Genomic DNA, 18,818 nt, shown 5'->3' on the forward strand with positions numbered 1-18,818 from the left:
TCCTTTATGGATTCACACTGGAGCTGGAAGACTGTTGGGAACAACAAGGATTTAACTCATTCTTTCTCTGTTAGCAGCCCCTGGACCCGTTCGGGCTCTCCCGAAACCCAGAGCCCGGATGAGCCTGGGAAGGGTTCTGAGCTCCCCACTCAGCACATGGATGAGGCTCATTAGAAGCCGGGTAATGAAACATCTGGAGGGCTGGGAGTGGGGCCGGACTTCCCGCTATTCCCTGAGGAATTCTGGCCAGGGGGACTGGGGTCACCAGTTATCCTGACGTTACAAAAGCCTTTTCATGGAGTCTTTGAGGCCAAGCAACTGAAGGAGCTTTGTGGGGCTGGCAGGGACTGGGAATCCAGGACTGCTGCAGTGTAATGGGGAGGTGGGAATTCCGGCTGGAGCCTGCGGGTCACGGCCGGGCTGAGCGGGATGGATGGGATGAAGCTGATGGGAGGTGCTGGATGAGGCCCTGCTGGGTGCACCCAAGGGGGTGCTGGGTGGGCACCCATCCCATCCTTGTGTCCCTGTCATGGGTGAGGGTGACACGGACACCATGGTGGGATGGGGATGCTCAGGTTGGATGGGGCACAGGGAAGGATGGGGCTCACTCAATGGGATGGGGCCACTCTGGAGGGAAAGGACCCCCTTTGCCAATGGGGGGTCTCCTGTTCCTTGAAGGAATCCTAATGGGATAGGGGCATCCCAGCAGGACAGGGACACCCTGGCAGGATGGGGGCACCTTGGGTGGAACAGGGGCACCGAGGTGGGAGGGGGACACCTGAATGGGATGGGGCAGGGTAGGGACAAGGATGGAGGTACCCAGATGGGATGAGGAGTCCCTCTGATGGGATGGGGTGTGCTGGGTGGGATGGAGACACCCAGATGGGAAGGGAAACCCTGGATGGGATGGGATGGTTTTGGTTGGAATGGAGGAATCCAGGTGGGATACAGGCACCTCAGATAGGGCACGCTGGATGGGGTAGAGGAAGTCTGGATGAGATTGCGGGAGCCTGGATGGGATGGGGAGCACATGGTATGTGGGGATCATGGAAAGATGGAACACTGATGGGATGGCAGGGCTCTGGATGGCATGGGGTGTGTTGGATGGGAATGAGTGACTCAGACAGGATGGGGGCCCTGGACAGGATGGGGGGGACCGGGGTGGAACATAGATGGGATGGGGGGACCCTGGACATACAGGGGAGCACCTGGATGGGATGGGGGACCCCAGACAGAATAGGAGCCCTGTCTGTGTAGGGTGGGCCCTGGGTGTGATTGCAGGGACAGTGGCAGCATGGGGGACCTGGGCAGGATGGGGAAAACACAGAGGGGATGGGGGGACCCTGGACGGGATGGGGGGACCTGGGCAGGATGGGGGGACCCTGGATGGGATGGGGGGACCTGGAGGGGCTGGGGGGACCTGTACGGGATGGGGGGACCCTCGATGGGATGGGGGGGTCCTGGACAGTGTGGGAGCCGTGGCCCTGCAGGGGACACCGCGGACGTGCGGGGGAGCCCCTGGATGGCACGGAGGGAACACAGACGGGATGGGGGGACCCGGAGGGGTTGGGGGGACCCGGAGGGGTTGGGGAGCCCAGGACGGGCTGGGGGGACCTGGAGGGGTTGGGGGGACCCGGAGGGGTTGGGGAGCCCCAGGACGGGCTGGCCCCCGGACGTGGCTGCGCTGCCCTGCCCGCTCCGGTGCTGCCGTCGGGCGCTCGCCGGTGCCGGGGCCGGTCGCGGGGCGGTGCGAGCGCCCTGCCCTGCCCCGCGGTGTCGGTTTGCAGCCGGGCTCCTCCTCCCCCCGCCGCCCCGCGCATTCCCGAGCCTCCCGGGCGGCGGCGGCGGCGGCGGGGCCCGGCGGGGCCGGAGCGGGGCGGCGGGGCCGGACCCCCACGATGCCGCAGCTGGAACCGGCGGCCGGGGACGACCTGGGGGCCCCCGACGAGCTCATCCCGTTCCAGGACGAGGGCGAGGAGCAGGACAAGGGCGCGGGGCGCGGCTCGGCCCACGGGGACCTGGACGAGCTCAAGTCCTCCCTGGTCAGCGAGACCGAGAACAGGGGCTCCGGCTCCGGCTCCGAGCCCGAGGTGAGGCCGGGGGGCGGCGGGGGGCGCCGGGCCCCGCTCCCGGCCGCGCTCACTGCGCTCTCCCCGCAGGCGGAGCGGCCCCCGCAGCCCCGGGAAACTTTCCAGAAGCCAAGGGATTATTTGGCAGAAGGTACCGGACCCCCCCCCCCCCTCCCCCCACCCCATCCCCCCTCCATCCCATCCCCCCCCCGGTCCCATCCCCTCCCCGGTCCCGGCCCCCCCCGCATCCCCCGGGACCATCCCAACACTTCCCAACTTCTTTGTTTCCGCCCCCGGCTGCGGGCGGGACCCTCGGGACCCCCCCCCGTGTCCAACCAACCTCTTCCCGGTGCCCGTCCAACCCCCCCCGTGTCATCCCCCCGATGTCCAACCCCCCCCCCATCCACCGGAGGAACCGGTCCCGACGGCCCCCCCGCAGTGATCGCGGCCCCCCCCCCCCCCGGTAACGGGCCCCCGATCGCGTCCCACGGATGGATCCGTGTCCGCCCCCACCGCGGACCCCCCGTGCAGCCGGGGACCCCCTCGGGGGGGGCGATGGGTCCAGGACACCTCCCCCCTCGCTGCCAGCCCAGTGCCCCCCAGCTCCACAACTGGGACCCCCCTAAGGGGACTGCGGCCGCCCCCCCCCCCCGAAGAACCAAGGACCTCCCTGAGGGACCCGCGTTCCCCCCCCCAAAGGACCCCCTCGAGGGGCTTAAGCATCCCCAGAGGGACATACCTGGGACCCCCCCAAGGCTCTTCAGCACCCCCAGAGAGACCTTCACCTACCCCCCCCCCATGCTCCCATCTTCCCCCCCCAATGGGAGCACCCCATCCCCTGTGTGTCCCCCCGACTCCACCACCTCCTGACCCCCCCTTCCTTCTCTCCCCAGTGGTCAGACGCCAGCAAGATGGGGGGTTCTTTAAGGGCCCCCCCTACCCCGGCTACCCCTTCCTGATGCTCCCCGAGCTGGGCAGCCCCTACCTCGCCAACGGAGCCCTGTCCCCCAGTGGCGCCCGCACCGTAAGTGTCCCCCCCGGCCCCCCCAAGACCCTTTTTGGGATGCTCAAACCCCACTGCCCCACAGGGAAGCAACCTCCTGGTGCTGACACCCCCCAAGGGGTCCATTCCCCTTACCTGGAGCTGGTTTGCCCCCTCCCGGGTATAGGGACCGCCCGGGGGTGTCGGTGAGTTTGGGGGGAGCGCCCTGAAACCTGACCCTGAGCTGCGCCTCTTTTCTCATTGAAAACCTGCTTGTTGGAGCTCTCAATGGGCTGACATTGTCTGCCCCTTAGGAAAGTGATTAAGCAAATGGAGTGAGGATATGGGGAGGGGAAAAGAGGAGGGGGTACAAAGAGAGTGGGATTGACCTCCCCCCCCCACCTCAGCATCACCCCTCTGCACCCAGAGCATCCCAAGCTCCAGCCTGGTCCATGGCCTGGAGCCTCACTGAGGAACTCGAATTCAGAGCTCTAAAGTGAATTTAGGCACTGGGTTAAAGTGGGTTTAGCCATAGGACCCCATTCCCTGCCTCAGTGTCCCCATCCCGGGATGGGATGTGCTGTGGTACCGTCAGTCCTGGCTGCAGCATCAAAGCCCATCCTTTGCCCTGTTGGAAGCTGCGTTTCCATGTGTAATATGGAAAGGAGGGCAAGAATCAGTGCAGTTAAAATGGCTTAAAACCCCGGTTGGGGTCTGGCTTCCCAGTGGTGTCGTGTGGTGTGTTTGGGATTTGTTTGGGATCTATTGGAAGTAACCGGTTTGAATGGTGAAGATGGGGAATGTGGTAGAGAAACCTCCTGAGTTTGGCTCTGGCCGGGAGCTGGATAAAGGTTGTATTCCCAGTTTGTCACTGAATACGTGTTGGAGATGATGCACAACTGGCCACGATCCCAAATACCGGCAAGGAAAACGGGATAATGAGAAGGGACTGGGATTGGTAGAACCCGATGGTTTAATGAATCCCAGAAAAGGAGATTAATTAAAAGGAGCTGGGAGAGGAGCTGCTGTTGCATCCCGGGTGTTGGTGCTGAGCCTGCTGGGGGATGAGTGGGGATGGGAAAGCCCCGGATTGGGGCTGAATCCCACTGGATCCTATGTGGAGCTGAGCCTGGGGCACTGAGTGAGTGCAGGAGCATCGCAGTGGAGGCAAACTGGGGGGGTTTGGGGGTGCACGTCGTGTCTCATTGCAACCAGGAGGTGTCTGGAAAGGGAATTGTGCTGCACCGTATCCCGTTTCATGGGATAAACCCACCCGAGCTCTGCAGCATTCCCATCCTCTGGATCCTGGGATACCGAGTATGGGATAAACCCACCCGAGCTCTGCAGCATTCCCATCCTCTGGATCCTGGGATACCGAGTACCAGGGAGCCTGGACCGGGACATCATCCTCCATCCTGCATCCTGGAGCCAATGGGGCTCAGCATCCCGATCCCATTCCGCATCCAGGCACCACCCACTCTCATCCCGGGAAGCTTCGAGGCAAGACCGGACACGTGCAGCACAGGGAGGCTGCCGGGAGCTTTTTGTTTCCCCCCTGCAGCCATTGGAGGAAATGAGCTGATCCACAGGATCCGGCCATCCCGGTGGCCAAATCCCAGGAATCCCAGTGCTGGGATAGCCACAGCAGCAGCTAAACCATGGGATGAGCTTTTGGGGATGAACAAGCAGGGAACCGGCTGCGTCTGCATCTCTCTTGCTCCAGAATACCTGGAAAATGAGTTTGGAATGTGGAAGTGTGATGCCTAAACCAGGAGCAGCAGCTCCATCCCTGTGCCAAGCTGCTGGGCACTGAAGCCATGGGATGCTCCAGCTCTATGGGTTAATCCGCTCCAGGATCACGGGTGTTGGTTCCATTCAGGACACTGGAATTTGGGATTCCCACTCCCCAGCATCACAGTTCTGGAATATTTGGAGGCCTCTCTAAGGTGGGGTTGGAATTTGGCAGGATCTAATCCTGGCATTGCCATTCAGAGCAGCATTTTAGCCTGGTTTTCCCCATGGGTACACCAGGAATTGAGGACTCCTGAGGCTGAGTTTGGCTCCCTGGGATCATCATCCCTCAATTCCCCAAAACAGGAAGCTACCCAAGGCAGGATGGGAAGGAAAAGCTCTGGGCACCACAAGTGGAATGGATGCAAATCCCTATTGCCACCACGCTGGATCCATCCCATCAGGATCATTTGGAGCTGGTGCCTTTTATCCCAACCCTGGAACAAGCTGGATCCATAGTGGAGCAAAATCAGACCGGGATATCCTCCTCCAGGTTGGGAAAGGGATGGAACCGGATGCTCAGCATCCCCAAACCAGGCCCAGCACTACCAGGGAGGTGAAGGTGGGACCATGCATTGGTACTGACCAACTTCACATGGGATTATCATGGGTCCATCCCAAAACAAGGAGCTTAATCCCAGGAATTCCAGTCTGGAGGCAAGGATTTAACTGCAGCCAAGGCACTCAGCCAGCTCCGTGTGCAGAAGTCATCCGTGCCCTGGTGTCATTAATGCATCACTGGGTTGTGGCCCTCAAGTAAATGAGGGAGCAAAGCATCACTTGGGCTCCTTTCGGCTTTGTTCCTGCCATTCCCGAGCCCAGCTCCCGATCCCGGCGCGGGACAGAGGCAGATCTGTCTGCAAAGGAAAATCCATCCCAGCCCCGGGCGGCTGCCAAGGAAAATGATTCAAATTCCGAGTTTTTGGCAAGAAAAGGGCTTGTTCCCAAAGCCGGAGGCTCCACCAGAGCGGGGAGGGCTTTGGCTCGGGCTCCAGCGGGATGTGGGATGGAGGTGTTGGGATGCGCGGGGCTCAGCATCCTTCGCTGCTCGGGCTCCGGATGCTTCCTTGCTATTCACTGGGTTCTTTGGGATTCCCCCTCCCGGTTTCCAGCCCCACCTGGGAAACAGGAAGGAAAACCAAAGGATTTTCCCCACGTTTTGGCTTCTGTTGCTCAGCAGCAGGGCCCATTTCATCCCTCCCCGTGCCTCAGTTTCCCCTGTTGAGCCCTGCTCACAATGGCCCCTTTGTGTCTCTTCCTTAATTATGCCATTCGGCTAATTACCCTGAGGTCTGCTTGGAGGGGCTAAATGAGACCTCCAGGAGGTTTCCACTCCCCCCCCCCCAACTTCTCCCTCCTCCCTCCCTTTTCCAACACGATTCCCAAATGAAAGCAATGAAGTAAGTGCTCCGGGCGACTCTCATCAGACCTGGTTTTGTTAAGGGGACTTAACGCGCATTCATCATCCCGCTGCTATTCCCAGCAGCTGCTTTGCATTAGTTTTCCTTCCTTGAAGTCGCTGACGGGAGCGGGAGGGAAGGAGGGACCCGGAGCGAAGCGCCTGGCGCATCCCAGCCGGAGGAAGAGGAGGGATACGGGGAGAGGAAGGCTGTGATTGTGCCGTCGTGCCAGGCTTGGGTTGAGGGGGCAATGGGGTGGGATGGGGAAGGTACAGGGGAGGAGGATGAGGAAGGAGTGATGGTGGTGATGGTGATGGTGATGATGGTGATGATGATGATGGTGATGATGGTGATGGTGATGATGATGATGGTGATGTGCTGTTCCACGCCTTCCATATGGGCTTAGTTATTGGCAGCTCTGGCACCCTGTGCTCTGGGAATTGATCCCTGAGCCCTGGGAATCAATCCCTGAGCCCTGAGAATTGATCCCTGATCCCTGAGAATTGATCCCTGAGTCCTGGGAATTGATCCCTGATCCCTGTGGATCAGTCCCTGAGCCCTGAGCTCAATCCCTGTTGCTGGGTGAGCTGCTGTCCCGTGGGTGCTGTCTGGGGTGTTAAAGGACCCCCCATGGGTGCCGCTGCCTTGGTGCTCTCCCAGGCCTGGGTGCAGCATCACTTGGCAGGACGCAGGGATGCACCCGGAGGTGGCAGCCACCAAAATCAGGAGCTCCGTGTCCATTGGGAGCAGCAGGACCCACATTCCCACCCCAGGGTGGCTTCCAGGGACCTCTCCCATCATTCCAACATCCTGGATGGACTCTTACACATCCTACCCATGCAGAAGCCCATTCAAACCCTATCCCGGGGTGCACATCGGGTGCCACATCCCCAAGGATGCTGTTGGGGGGGGCTGGGAGCCGGTGGGATGAGCCCTTTGCACCCGCTGGGATCCCCCCGGCGCGGATGCAGCCGCTGGGGGATGAATGGAGCCATTCAGTGTGATGGACGGGAGCTGAAAGCTGCATACAAAAGCCTGGGGGCAGCAGGGAAAACTTGGTGCCGTCAGGTTTGGGGCTCAGGGAGGGAATTGAGCTCAGTTGGATCCTGGTGTGTCCGATCCCAGCTTGTTCCATGGCTCCCGTGAGCGGTAGGGATGCTCCAGGCATCCCTGCGTGGAGGATGCTCTGGGTACCCGTGGGCAGTGGGTGCTTGGAACATCCCTGCTTTGGGATGAGGCTCCCGGAGCTGGCTCTTGGTATTGCTTGTGGGCCTTATCCTGCTTCCTTCCATCCCTCCCATCCTGCCTTTCCGCTGTGGAGCTGTAGCTGGGTCCAGGCTGTTCCCTGGCATTCCCGGTGTGGTGACAGAGGGGCTGTACCTTGGGATAAGCTTTAAGCACTGCCTCTCTGAGCTCATCCCAAATGGGGATATTGTGGGGCTCATTTTCCAGCTTCCAGCCCCTTTTCCTGGGTTCCCATCCCAGTGCTGTTGGCATTTCCCACCTGGTGCCACTGGCTGAGGGGTTTGGGAAGCATCACGGGAATGGTCAAGCATCCCTTAGTGAGGGGTTCCATGCACCCAGCACCTGCTCCTACCCCAAATCCATGTCCCCAAAGCCATCGGCTTGGTTTGTGTCACTCTGGGAATGCTGGGAAGGGACACCAGGAGCTGTGGGGCCAACCTGGACCGCAGCATCACAGCCCTTTAAAACCCCACTGGGATAAGGAAGATCCCACCAGGAGCTGTTGGGGTTCTGGGCAGGATACAGGGGTGCAGGACACCCCGAAAGGGCTCATTCCAGCTGGAAACCAGCAACATCTGGAGCAGATTTGGCTGGGAAGCGGCTGGGAGCGGGAGGAGGGGGAGGATTTACGGCTTGTTTCTGGGGCTGTAAATCCAGCTGTAATTGGGATTTCTCCCTCCCTAATTATCCGCAGGGAGCGGAATGTGGCTGCTCCGTGTGGGGATGCAGGATGGGCAAGGGGCTGGGATGCTCCTTCCTTTCCTTGCCATGGAGGGGGCTGATCCCAGCCCGGAGAGGGGGCAAGGGACCAGGTGCCCTCATCCCATTCCTGCCCAGGGATGGAATCCTGGTGCCGCAATCCCAAGTCCTGGAGTGGGATTCACGTCCCATGGCCCATGGTGGCCTTTGAGAAGGTGCTTTTGCCCCTACCCTCTTTCTGCCCCATTCCACCCCTTTTTCCCCTTTTCTTCCCACTCCTTTCCCTCTTCCCCCCTTTCCATCACCTTTCCCCCTCCCTGCTCCCTCTTTTCCTCCTCCTCTCCTCTTCCTTTCCTCTTCTTTCCTTCTCTCCCCCCACTTCCTCCCCTTTCCCTTCTCTTTCCCTTTTCTTTCCTCCCTTTTTCCTGCTTCCCTTTCCCCCTTTCCCCTCTTTCTCCCCTCTTTTTCCCCCCCCTTCCCTTTCCCCCCCTTCTCCTCCCCTTTTCCCCATTTCCCCTTCTTTTTCTCCTTCCCTTTCCCTTCCTCCCTTTTCCCTTCCCTTCCTCTTTTCCTTCCCCCCCCTCCCCTACAGCCTCAGGACCTCCTGCTGGGGCACATTTGGGCCTTTGCCAGCCTGTGGCTCCCATGTGGAATTCTGTGGGATCAGACGATGCCTCAAGCCAAGAAAACCCTTTTCCCTCAGAATTCCCATTTTCCTCTGACCCCTGAGCTGCTGGGACCCAAATCTGCCTGGTTTTACCCCAAACAAGCAGAGATGCTGCTCCTTGGGATGCTGCAGAGCATCCAACACCCAGACCAAGGGGGCTCCATCAACCATCCCAGAGAATGGGCCATTCCCACCTCCTCCGCAGGGTTTTGGGATGGATTTGGGGGGAAAAGGGCTGGATTGGAGGTGGGAGGGGGAAGGGCAAGCGGATGGGTATCCCACAGCTGTGTAAACAGGCAGGGGGGATCAGCGGGGCCACGTTCCGGCTTTGCCAAAGCCCTGGCATTGGGGCTGGAAAAGGGGATGGTGTTCGGGATGGGTCCCTGTCCCCACCGCCTGCTCTCAGGGATGGAGGTGATGTGTGAGGGATGGATATCGGGAATGTTCTGTAGGATGCTTCCCTGGATGTTCAGCACTGGGATGTGCAATGTTGGGATGCACCACGTTGGGATGTTCAGCATTGGGATGTGCAATGTTGGGATGCACAATGCTGGGATGTTCAGCACTGGGATGTGCAATGTTGGGATGTTCAACATTGGGATGTGAAATGCCAGGAGGATGGGCAGAGCCTGGAGGTGTGATGCCAGGACCAGCAACACCAGGATACACAATCCTGGGCTGTGAGCTGCTGGGACATGCAATGCTGGGATATGTGATCCTGGGATATGGAACACTGTGACATGCAGCACTGGAATATTCAATCCTGGGACACATGGTGCCAGGATTTGCAATGCTGGGATATGATACTGGACATGTGTTGGTTGGGACATGCAACACCAGGACACACAATGGAGGGACATACGACACCAGGATGTGCAACAGTGGGATATGCAATCCTGGGCCATGGAACACCATGACAGACAATGCCAGGACATGCAATCCTGGGACATGTGATGCCTCAGCACCAGAGCTGGGACACACAGCACCAGGACACACAGCATGGAATACCAGCCATGTGATGCTGGGATGCACAGCACCAGGACACACAGCACCAGGACACACAGCATGGAATACCAGCCATGTGATGCTGGGATGCACAGCACCAGGACACACAGCACCAGGACACACAGCACCAGGACACGCAGCACCAGGACACACAGCACCAGAACACACAGCATGGAATGCCAGCCGTGTGATGCTGGGATCCACAGCACCAGGACACACAGCACCAGGACACACAGCACCAGGACACACAGCATCAGGATACACAGCATGGAATGCCAGCTGTGTGATACTGGGATGTACAGCACCAGGATACACAGCACCAGGACACACAGCACCAGGACACACAGCATGGAATGCCAGCCATGTGATACTGGGATGCACAGCACCAGGACACACAGCACCAGGACACACAGCACCAGGACATGCAGCACCAGGACACACAGCACCAACCCTGCCACAAGCCAGGACCTTTTCCCCCCTTCCCAGGCAGAACATGGGAGCCAGGATGGAGCCCCAGCCATGGAAGAGGAGAGGAAATCCGCTCATTCCAGTCCCTAATTGGGCATTGGGGATCCCATGGAGCTGCTGCCTCCTCCCTGAGCACGGAGGTCAGAAGCCACCAGCACCACCCCTTCCTCTGTGCTGGGGCCATGGTCTGAGGTCACCCCCCGTGGATGGGATGGATGGGATGGATGGATGGACAGACGGACAGACAGGAGCCTTCACTGTGGTCCTAGCTGCGGCTGGCAGGGAAGGGGTTAACTCCCTGCTTTTAATTGGGGGGTGGCCGGTAACGAGGACCCAGAACTTGCTCTAATCCTTCTGGAATGTGACCGATTCCCAACCGATTTTCTCCCTTCTGTTTTCGTTCCCCCCCCTCTAATAGCTCCAATGTGGCGCGCGCACGTGCGGGGACAGTGGGAGCTGTGTCCATGCTTCCCGAGGGGAAGGGGCTTCGGTTTTCCACATTAGCACTGAACCGTTCGCCAGCTCCCCCCCCCCCCAACCCCTTCTTTGTATATTTTGAAAGGGTCCCCCCCCTTCCTCTCCCCTCCCCGGCCTCCTGAAACGGCCTCACCATGAGAAGAAGCCTTTTATAGCCCCGGCTCCCCCCTGCCGCCGTCCCCCAGCGCCTTCTCCGCTTACAGAATGGATGAGAAAGCCCCTTTGTGAGGGGGCAGCGGCAGGGGATGCTGAGGAGGAGCCATGGGGGACACTGGGGGCATCTGCCTTGCCCCGGCCCCCATGGGGTGGTGAGGACCCGAGTGTGGCCATAGAGACCTTAAGGCTCCTCCAGCTCCAACCACTGCTATGGGCAGGGACACCTTCCATAGAGCAGCTCCAAGCCCCTGTGTCCAACCTGGCCTTGAGCACTGCCAGGGATGGGGATGTTCTTGTCTGTCACCAGCCATGGGGATGCTCGTCTTGTGCCATCATGGAGGTGTTGGGTATCCTGTGTGTGGCCCCAGTGCAGCCATGGGGATGTTGGGGCTCCTCCTGCATCACCCTGGTGTGGGCACAGGGATGTTGGAGTGGGTGCAGAGGAGGCCATGGAGCTGCTGCGAGGGCTGGAGCAGCTCTGCTCTGGAGCCAGGCTGAGAGAGCTGGGCTGGGGCAGCCTGGACAAGAGAAGGCTCCTGAAGGGGAGACCTGAGAGCAGCTCCAGGGCCTAAAGGGGCTGCAGGAAAGCTGGAGAGGGGCTTGGGACAAGGGATGTAGGGACAGGCCAAGGGGAATGGCTTGAACCTGCCCAAGAGAGGGGAGACTGAGCTGAGCTCTTAGGCAGACCCAAACCAGTGTGAGTCTTGGTTGGGTCCCCTCGGGCACAGCCTCAGGGATGCTCATGGCACTGCCTCAGCCACGCTGCCACTGGGAGCATCTCCAGGAGCATCTCAGCCCTAAACCCTCTCCCCATCCGGTTGCCTTTGGCTCTGCAGAGCCAGCCTGGTGGTGCTGGGCTGTTGGTGGCACCGCTCACATACCAGGCGTGCTCCAGCTCCTGCCTCCTCCTCCACAAGGGAGCAGCAGCCAAAGGCTGGGCCTGGTTGTGGCTCCCTGGCACTGACGGGTCCTTCCTGGCACCGTTATCCCGGCAGTGCCAGGGATCTCCCTGGTGCAGCATCAGGATGGGGATGCTGGAGCATCCCTGTGCATGCAATGGGGATGGGTGAGCGGTTTAGGGTGTTGGTTTTGGGGGGGTTCCCTGTGCCTGCACTTGGGTTCACAGGAAAGCTTGTTGGGATCATGCTGTATCCAATGGGGCTTCCAGCAGGATCATCCCAGTGGCTGGTGGGCTCCCGGCACGCTCCGGATGGGCTTCACCCGGCTTTTGAGGCTGCCGGGACGTGCTGGTGGGGTTGTGGCTTAGCCAGAGATGTGGGGTTGTTGGTGGAGTGGGACCGAGTGCCAATGGACAGGGGGTGCTGGAAGATGGAATTGTGGGGATGGAGAGCGGCGATGGTGGTGACATAGGAAGGATGCTGGAGACAGAGGGGTACACAGGAGGTGCAGGAGAAGAAGCAGAATGGATTTCGGGGGGGTACTGGAGATACAGGAGGGGATGAGGGGATGCAGGAGGGGATGGGGGGAAGCAGGAGGGGATGGGGGAAGCAGGGGGATGCAGGAAGGGATGGGGATGCAGGAGGGGATAGGGGGAAGCAGGAGGGGATAGGTGGATGCAGGGGGGATGCAGGAAGGGATGGGGGGTGCAGGACGGATGCTGGAGGCAATGGGGAGATGCTGGAGACTGTGGGGCTGTGATGCAGGGGGCACAGGACACATTGGGGTCTGTGCAGGAGGCAGTGCTGGCAGGGAAGCCCCAGCCCAGGCTCGCAGGGGTTAACCCTCCCGCAGCTCCTCACTGGGTTTTCCTTCCAGCTGCTGGGGATCAGGAAGGTTTGTATGGGGAAATTCCTGCTCGCAGCTGCGGCTCCGTCCGGACAACATTCCCCAGCTCCGGCATCCCGAGGGACGCGCCGGGAGCCGCCTCCGGCCCCGCCGCACAAAGCACCTTTCTTTGGGGTGTCCGGGGCTGAGCACAGGGAAACCCCCCACGATAGCCCCAGATCTGCCTCACTGCAGCATGGGGCTGTGCCTGTGCCCTGTGGCAATGGGAGCTTGGTGCCTGTGCCCCATGGAGCTGCTTTGGGCACGGAGGGAGCAGGGATTTGGGCACCATTCATGGGGTCCATAGGGGTGCATAGGGCTGAAAACAGCCCCGTGTGCCCCCAAACCCCCTTTGCCCCCAGCCCACGGTCACCTCCATGGGTGCAGCTGGGGCTGGGGTGGTTTGGGGCTGGTACAGGGCCTGAGCCCCCTCTCCTGCAGTACCTGCAGATGAAGTGGCCGCTGCTGGATGTGCCTGCCGGTGCCACACTGAAGGACAGCCGCTCACCCTCACCCGCACACCTGGTAAGAGCAGCCCCATCCCACCGGGAATGTCCTTATTCCCTAACCCTAATGGGAACCCTCGCTGTGATGCTGATGTACCCATGTGCTCTGCCCGCAGTCCAACAAGGTGCCGGTGGTGCAGCATGCCCATCACATGCACCCCCTGACCCCACTCATCACCTACAGCAACGACCACTTCTCACCGGGGTCACCTCCCGGGCACCTCTCACCCGAGATCGATCCCAAGACGGGTGAGACAAGGGGCTGGGAATGGGGGTTCCCTGGTGGATGGTCCCACTGCTGCCCCATGGGTGCTGGGAAGGGGATGGAGCCGATGGATGGGGACAGGTCCTCTCCTGGCTCTGGTGTGGTTGGGGTGAGTGGGGAGCCCTCCAGATGGGTACTGGGGGAGAGATGGGGTGCTCAGAGCGATACGAAATGCTTGGAGGAAGATGGGATGCTTGGAAGGAGATGGGGTGTTTGGAGGGAGACAGGATGCTTGGAAAGAGACAGGGTACTTGGAGTGAGATGGGATACTTGGAGGAAGACAGGATGCTGGGAAGATTGGATGCTTGGAAGGAGATGGGGTGCTCAGAGGAATATGGGATGCTTAGAGTGAGACGGGATGCATGGAGTGAGATGGGATGCTTGGAGTGAGATGGGATGCATGGAGTGAGATGGGATGCTTGGAGTGAGATGGGATGCATGGAGTGAGATGGGATGCTTGGAGTGAGATGGGATGCTTGGGAGGAGATGGGATGCTTGGGGTGAGATGGGATGCTTGGAGTGAGATGGGATGCTTGGGGTGAGATGGGATGCTTGGAGTGAGATGGGATGCTTGGAGTGAGACGGGATGCTTGGGAGGAGATGGGATGCTTGGGGTGAGATGGGATGCTTGGAGTGAGATGGGATGCTTGGAGTGAGATGGGATGCTTGGGGTGAGACGGGATGCTTGGGGTGAGACGGGATGCTTGGGGTGAGACGGGATGCTTGGAGTGAGATGGGATGCTTGGAGTAAGATGGGGTGCTTGGAGTGAGATGGGATGTATGGAGTGAGATGGGATGCTTGGAGTGAGATGGGATGCTTGGAGTGAGACGGGATGCTTGGGAGGAGATGGGATGCTTGGGGTGAGATGGGATGCTTGGGGTGAGATGGGATGCCTGGAGGGAGCTGGAGTGCTCAGAGGAGGGTGCATGGGGGCAGAGGAGGTGCTGGGAGCCCAAGTGTGTGCTCAGGGACCATGTCCATGTTCTGACCCCTTCCCCTTTGTCTCCCTCCCTCATCAGGAATCCCGCGGCCACCGCACCCCTCGGAGCTGCCCCCCTATTACCCCCTGTCACCGGGAGCCGTGGGGCAGATCCCGCACCCGCTGGGCTGGCTCGTGCCGCAGTAAGGATGGGCCGTGTGCCGCGAGCCCCTTCTCTTCCCACTTCATCCCATTACCCATGCAGTGGGATGGGAAGAGATGGGGAGATGGAGACGGGTCCCAGGGGCTGGGCAGGGATGACTTCTCCCCTGAAGCTGCTGTGTTTGCAGGCAAGGGCAGCCCGTGTACTCCATCCCTCCCGGCGGCTTCCGGCATCCCTACCCTGCCCTCGCCATGAACGCCTCCATGTCCAGGTTTGTGTCTGCAGGGATGAGGGACCCTCCAGTGCCAGCACATGGGCTCAGAGCATCACTTGGGTCCATGTCACAGAGGGTGTGGGGTGGAAGTGGGGCTATTGGTGCTGGGGGGGAGCTGATGAGCCCTCTCCTGCCGCTCCCTCTGCTGCAGTTTGATGTCCAGCCGCTTCTCCCCACACATGGTCCCCCCCCCGACCCATGGGCTGCACCCCTCGGGCATCCCCCATCCCACCATCGTCTCACCCATCGTGAAGCAGGAGCCCACCCAGCCCAGCGTCAGCCCCGTAGGCAACACGTGAGTGTGGGGCAGGAGCTCGTCCCCTGTGTGGGGCAGAGCAGCCCCGGGGGCAGGAGCTCGTCCCTGTGTGGGGCAGAGCAGCCCTGGGGGCAGGAGCTCATCCCCTGTGTGGGGCAGAGCAGGTCCTGACCCCCTGCCCCATTGCAGGAAGTCCCCGGTCACTGTGAAGAAGGAGGAGGAGAAGAAGCCCCACATCAAGAAGCCTCTGAACGCCTTCATGTTGTACATGAAGGAGATGAGGGCCAAGGTGGTGGCCGAGTGCACGCTGAAGGAGAGCGCTGCCATCAACCAGATCCTGGGCAGACGGGTGAGGGGATTCCCTTGGCACTGCCTTGTGTCCTGTGCTGGTTGGGGTTGGAAGGGAGCTCAAATCCAGCTCCAATCCCAACCCCTTCCATGGAGCAGCTGCTCCAGCCCCTGTGTCCTTGAGCACTGCAGGGATGGGGCAGCCACAGCTGCTCTGGGCACCCTGTGCCAGCGCCTCAGCACCCTCACAGGGAACAGCTTAGGGTTAGGGTTAGGGTTAGGGTTAGGGTTAGGGTGGCCATGGGGTGGCCATGGGGTGGGAGCCCTGCTGTGTCCCCGGGCTGAGTGGGTCTCTTCTCCCCTCAGTGGCACTCACTGTCGCGGGAGGAACAGGCAAAGTACTACGAGCTGGCACGGAAGGAGCGGCAGCTTCACTCACAGCTCTACCCGACGTGGTCGGCGCGGGACAACTACGTAAGGGATGGGGATGTGGGAGCAGCAGGGAAGGGGGTCTGGGATGGGGGCTCTGGGATGAGGTGTTCATCTGGGATGGGGTCTCTGGGATGGGGTCTCTGGGATGGGAACTCTGGGATGGGAACTCTGGGATGGAGTCTCTGGAATGAGGTGTCCATCTGGGATGAAGTGTCCATCTGGGATGGAGTCTCTAGGATGGGGTCTCTGGGATAGGGTGTCCATCTGGGATGGGGTCTCTTGGATGAGGTGTTCATCTGGGATGGGGCCTCTGGGATGGGGTCTCTGTGATGGGGTCTCTGGGATGGGGTCTCTGTGATGGGGTCTCTGGGATGGGGTCTCTGGGATGGAGTCTCTGGGATGGGATCTCTGGGATGGGATCTCTGGGATGAGGTATCCATGTGGGATGAGGTGTCCCCTCGCTGGGTGTTTATCTCATTGCTGTGCACATGGAGGTCTGTGTTTGAGGTGCTGCTGCTGAGTCCCTGCCGATGCCTCCCTACCAGGGGCACCCTCACCCCTGTTCCTACCCCCCCCAGGGCTCTCCGGTGGCACAAAGCACCTGAGGCCTTTATAACCCTTACCAGGGCAAGAAGAAGAAGCGGAAGCGAGAGAAGCTGGCACAGCAGCAGCAGCAGCAGAGCCACGACACGGACAGTGAGCATCCCCCATCCCAGCCCCTTCCCCAGTGCCAACCACTGCCGCTCACCCCATCCCGCCCCATTGCAGGCTCCCTGGTGCCCAAGAGCAAGAAGCCGTGTGTGCAGTACCTGCCGGCCGAGAAGCCCTGTGCCAGCCCCGCATCCTCACACGGCAGCATGCTGGACTCGCCGGCCACGCCATCGGCAGCGCTGGCATCGCCGGCGGCGCCGGCAGCCACGCACTCGGAGCAGGCACAGCCTCTATCGCTCACCACCAAACCCGAGGCCAGGCTCAGTGTGCATTCAGCTGCCTTCCTCTCAGGCAAAGCCTCCTCCTCCTCCAGCCTCGGCAGCCCATCCTCGCTCCTCTCCAGACCCATCCCCTTCACCGCGGTGCCCTCCACGGCTCTCCTGGCCTCGCCTCCATCCTTGGCGGCCTCCATCCCGTCCCCGCCGGCTGCTCTGGCCGTGCTGCAGACGCAGCCGCTCTCCCTGGTCACCAAACCTGCTGACTAAGGGAAGAGCTTGTCCCCCTTCAACCCTGCCCGTCCGTCCCCTCCCTGCTGTACATTGCAGAAGCCACAATCAAGATTCAAACGCAGCCAAACCCGTTATTGGTCAATATTTGACCCTTTCTGAACTGTTTTGTAAGCAGACTCTGGAGGAAGGGGCTTCCTGCTCACACAGAAAGACCGTTTTTATTAATAAAAAAGAAAAAAAAAGGCAAAAAAAAGAAGAAAATAACCTCTCCATAAGCTGCCGATGGTGGAAACCTCCTGCGGGCACAGAGCGAGTGCTCCCAATGCCATGGGCAATCCAGCACGGGATGCAGCAGGCATCGCATCCATCCCTGAGGCAAGAGCAGAAACACCAGCAGCAGATCCGCTGCCTCCGGGTGCTCCAAACCCCTCCGGTCCTGTGGCTCTGCTTGGCTGGATCCTGCCCTAGGGATGCTCGGTGCTGTGCCGGGGGCAGGATCCGGGGCTGAGCCCTGGCTCCAGGCGTTTTCCCCCATGGAACCCTGTTATTTTTCACTAAAGGAAATAAAACTTCCGCTGTAAGTCGCTGTGTGAGTGTGCTCAGTGTGGGGAGAGCTCCCTGCCCATCCCCGGTGTGCCGGTGCCACCGCATCCCGGGATGCAGCAGGATGGGGGCTCCGGTCCAGCCACAGGCACCTCCATCGATGGGCACAGGGTGGGATTGGGGTGTCCGTCAGGGAGGAGATGGGGTTTGGGTAAGGCAGGGGATGGATGCCTGAGGAGCTGCAGGGTGCCCTGTGCCTGCTGCTTCCAGAGCAGGGCTGGCATGTGAGGATGATGAAGGACCTGCACCCGGTGGGTTTTACACCAATTGGATGTTCTTGGTCAGTTGAACACTTGAGCTCCTTGAGACTCCTCCTATGCTGTGTTTTTTAACAGGAAAATCTCTGTTTCCAGGTTTTCCCACTGAAAATCACTGGGTTTTGTGTTGCAGGTTTAACCCACAGCTGCTCCTGCCCAGGGCTGCTCTGTGCTCCTTATAGTCCTGTTTCATTCCCCTTCCTGAACCTCTTGGTTTCCACTGCCCAGGACTCAGCCTGGCTCCTCTCCCCTTCAGGACCACAGTGTCCTGAGGCTCCCAGCACCATCCAGACCCTCTGTGGGTGATGGGCTGAGCCCTCCCTGCTGGGCTCTCAGTTTGGGGAGTGCTTTTCCTCATTAATGGCACAACTGCCTTTGCTGTGAGCTTCTCTTCCCCTTCCCAGTGCTGAGCTGCTTGAGGAGCCACCAGGGAAGAGCTTTTAGCAGCAGCAGATCCCCATATGGAGGTGGAGGGGAAAGGGAGCATCCCAGTGTCTTGTCCTTGAGGAAGATGCTGTCTGTGTTACCAGATGTTGTGTGAGACAAGCATGTGCCATGGGGGGACACCAGCATCCGGAACCCCATTGGATGGATGATAAAGTGCCTGGAGCATCTTCAGTCACTGCTGCAGCCCAGAGAGCCCTGACCTGGATGGACATTTCCATCCCACACAGGAGATGCTTTGGAGTTCCTGCTTTCCCAGAGCAGACCCGAAGCACTGGGGCAGGGCATGGAGCATCCACACCAGCACCAAGAGGCACACAGCTTGCATTAACAGCATCCTAATGGCACGTGGTGTGAGATCCTGGCTCCGGAGGATGAGAGCATCCCTGGACCCACGTGTGCCCATGGGCTGGAAGCGGCAGAACACTGCTCCCTTCCAAGGAGCCGGGTTCCAGTGAGGAACACCGGGATCACATGCGGCCCCTCCATGCCCAACACCGGGAGCA

General features: G+C 60.3%; 1 protein-coding gene across 1 annotated transcript; it reads left to right on the forward strand.

Moving 5' to 3' along the window:
• The first annotated feature begins 1,841 nt into the window (after positions 1–1,841).
• Positions 1,842–17,589, forward strand: TCF7L1 (transcription factor 7 like 1). Its single transcript, XM_034070505.1, has 12 exons — positions 1,842–2,090; positions 2,160–2,220; positions 2,963–3,093; positions 13,186–13,269; positions 13,367–13,499; positions 14,536–14,638; positions 14,786–14,869; positions 15,024–15,167; positions 15,318–15,477; positions 15,783–15,890; positions 16,475–16,544; positions 16,617–17,589. Exons 1-12 carry the CDS (start codon positions 1,899–1,901, stop codon positions 17,042–17,044), a joined length of 1,698 nt encoding a protein of 565 aa, XP_033926396.1. The 5' UTR covers positions 1,842–1,898; the 3' UTR covers positions 17,045–17,589.
• Positions 17,590–18,818: the final 1,229 nt, after the last annotated feature.

The sequence above is a fragment of the Melopsittacus undulatus genome, chromosome 18, assembly GCF_012275295.1.
Source record: "Melopsittacus undulatus isolate bMelUnd1 chromosome 18, bMelUnd1.mat.Z, whole genome shotgun sequence".
Classification (NCBI taxonomy): Eukaryota; Metazoa; Chordata; class Aves; order Psittaciformes; family Psittaculidae; genus Melopsittacus; species Melopsittacus undulatus.

What these genes read in the sequence shown, in the direction of transcription:
- TCF7L1 (XM_034070505.1), top strand. Translation starts at nt 1,899, where the DNA reads ATGCCGCAGCTGGAACCGGCGGCCGGGGACGACCTGGGGGCCCCCGAC. An exon ending in GTCAGCCCCGTAGGCAACAC is followed by an intron (nt 15,168 to 15,317) that starts GTGAGTGTGGGG and finishes GCCCCATTGCAG; the next exon opens with GAAGTCCCCGGTCACTGTGA. An exon ending in ACCAGATCCTGGGCAGACGG is followed by an intron (nt 15,478 to 15,782) that starts GTGAGGGGATTC and finishes TTCTCCCCTCAG; the next exon opens with TGGCACTCACTGTCGCGGGA.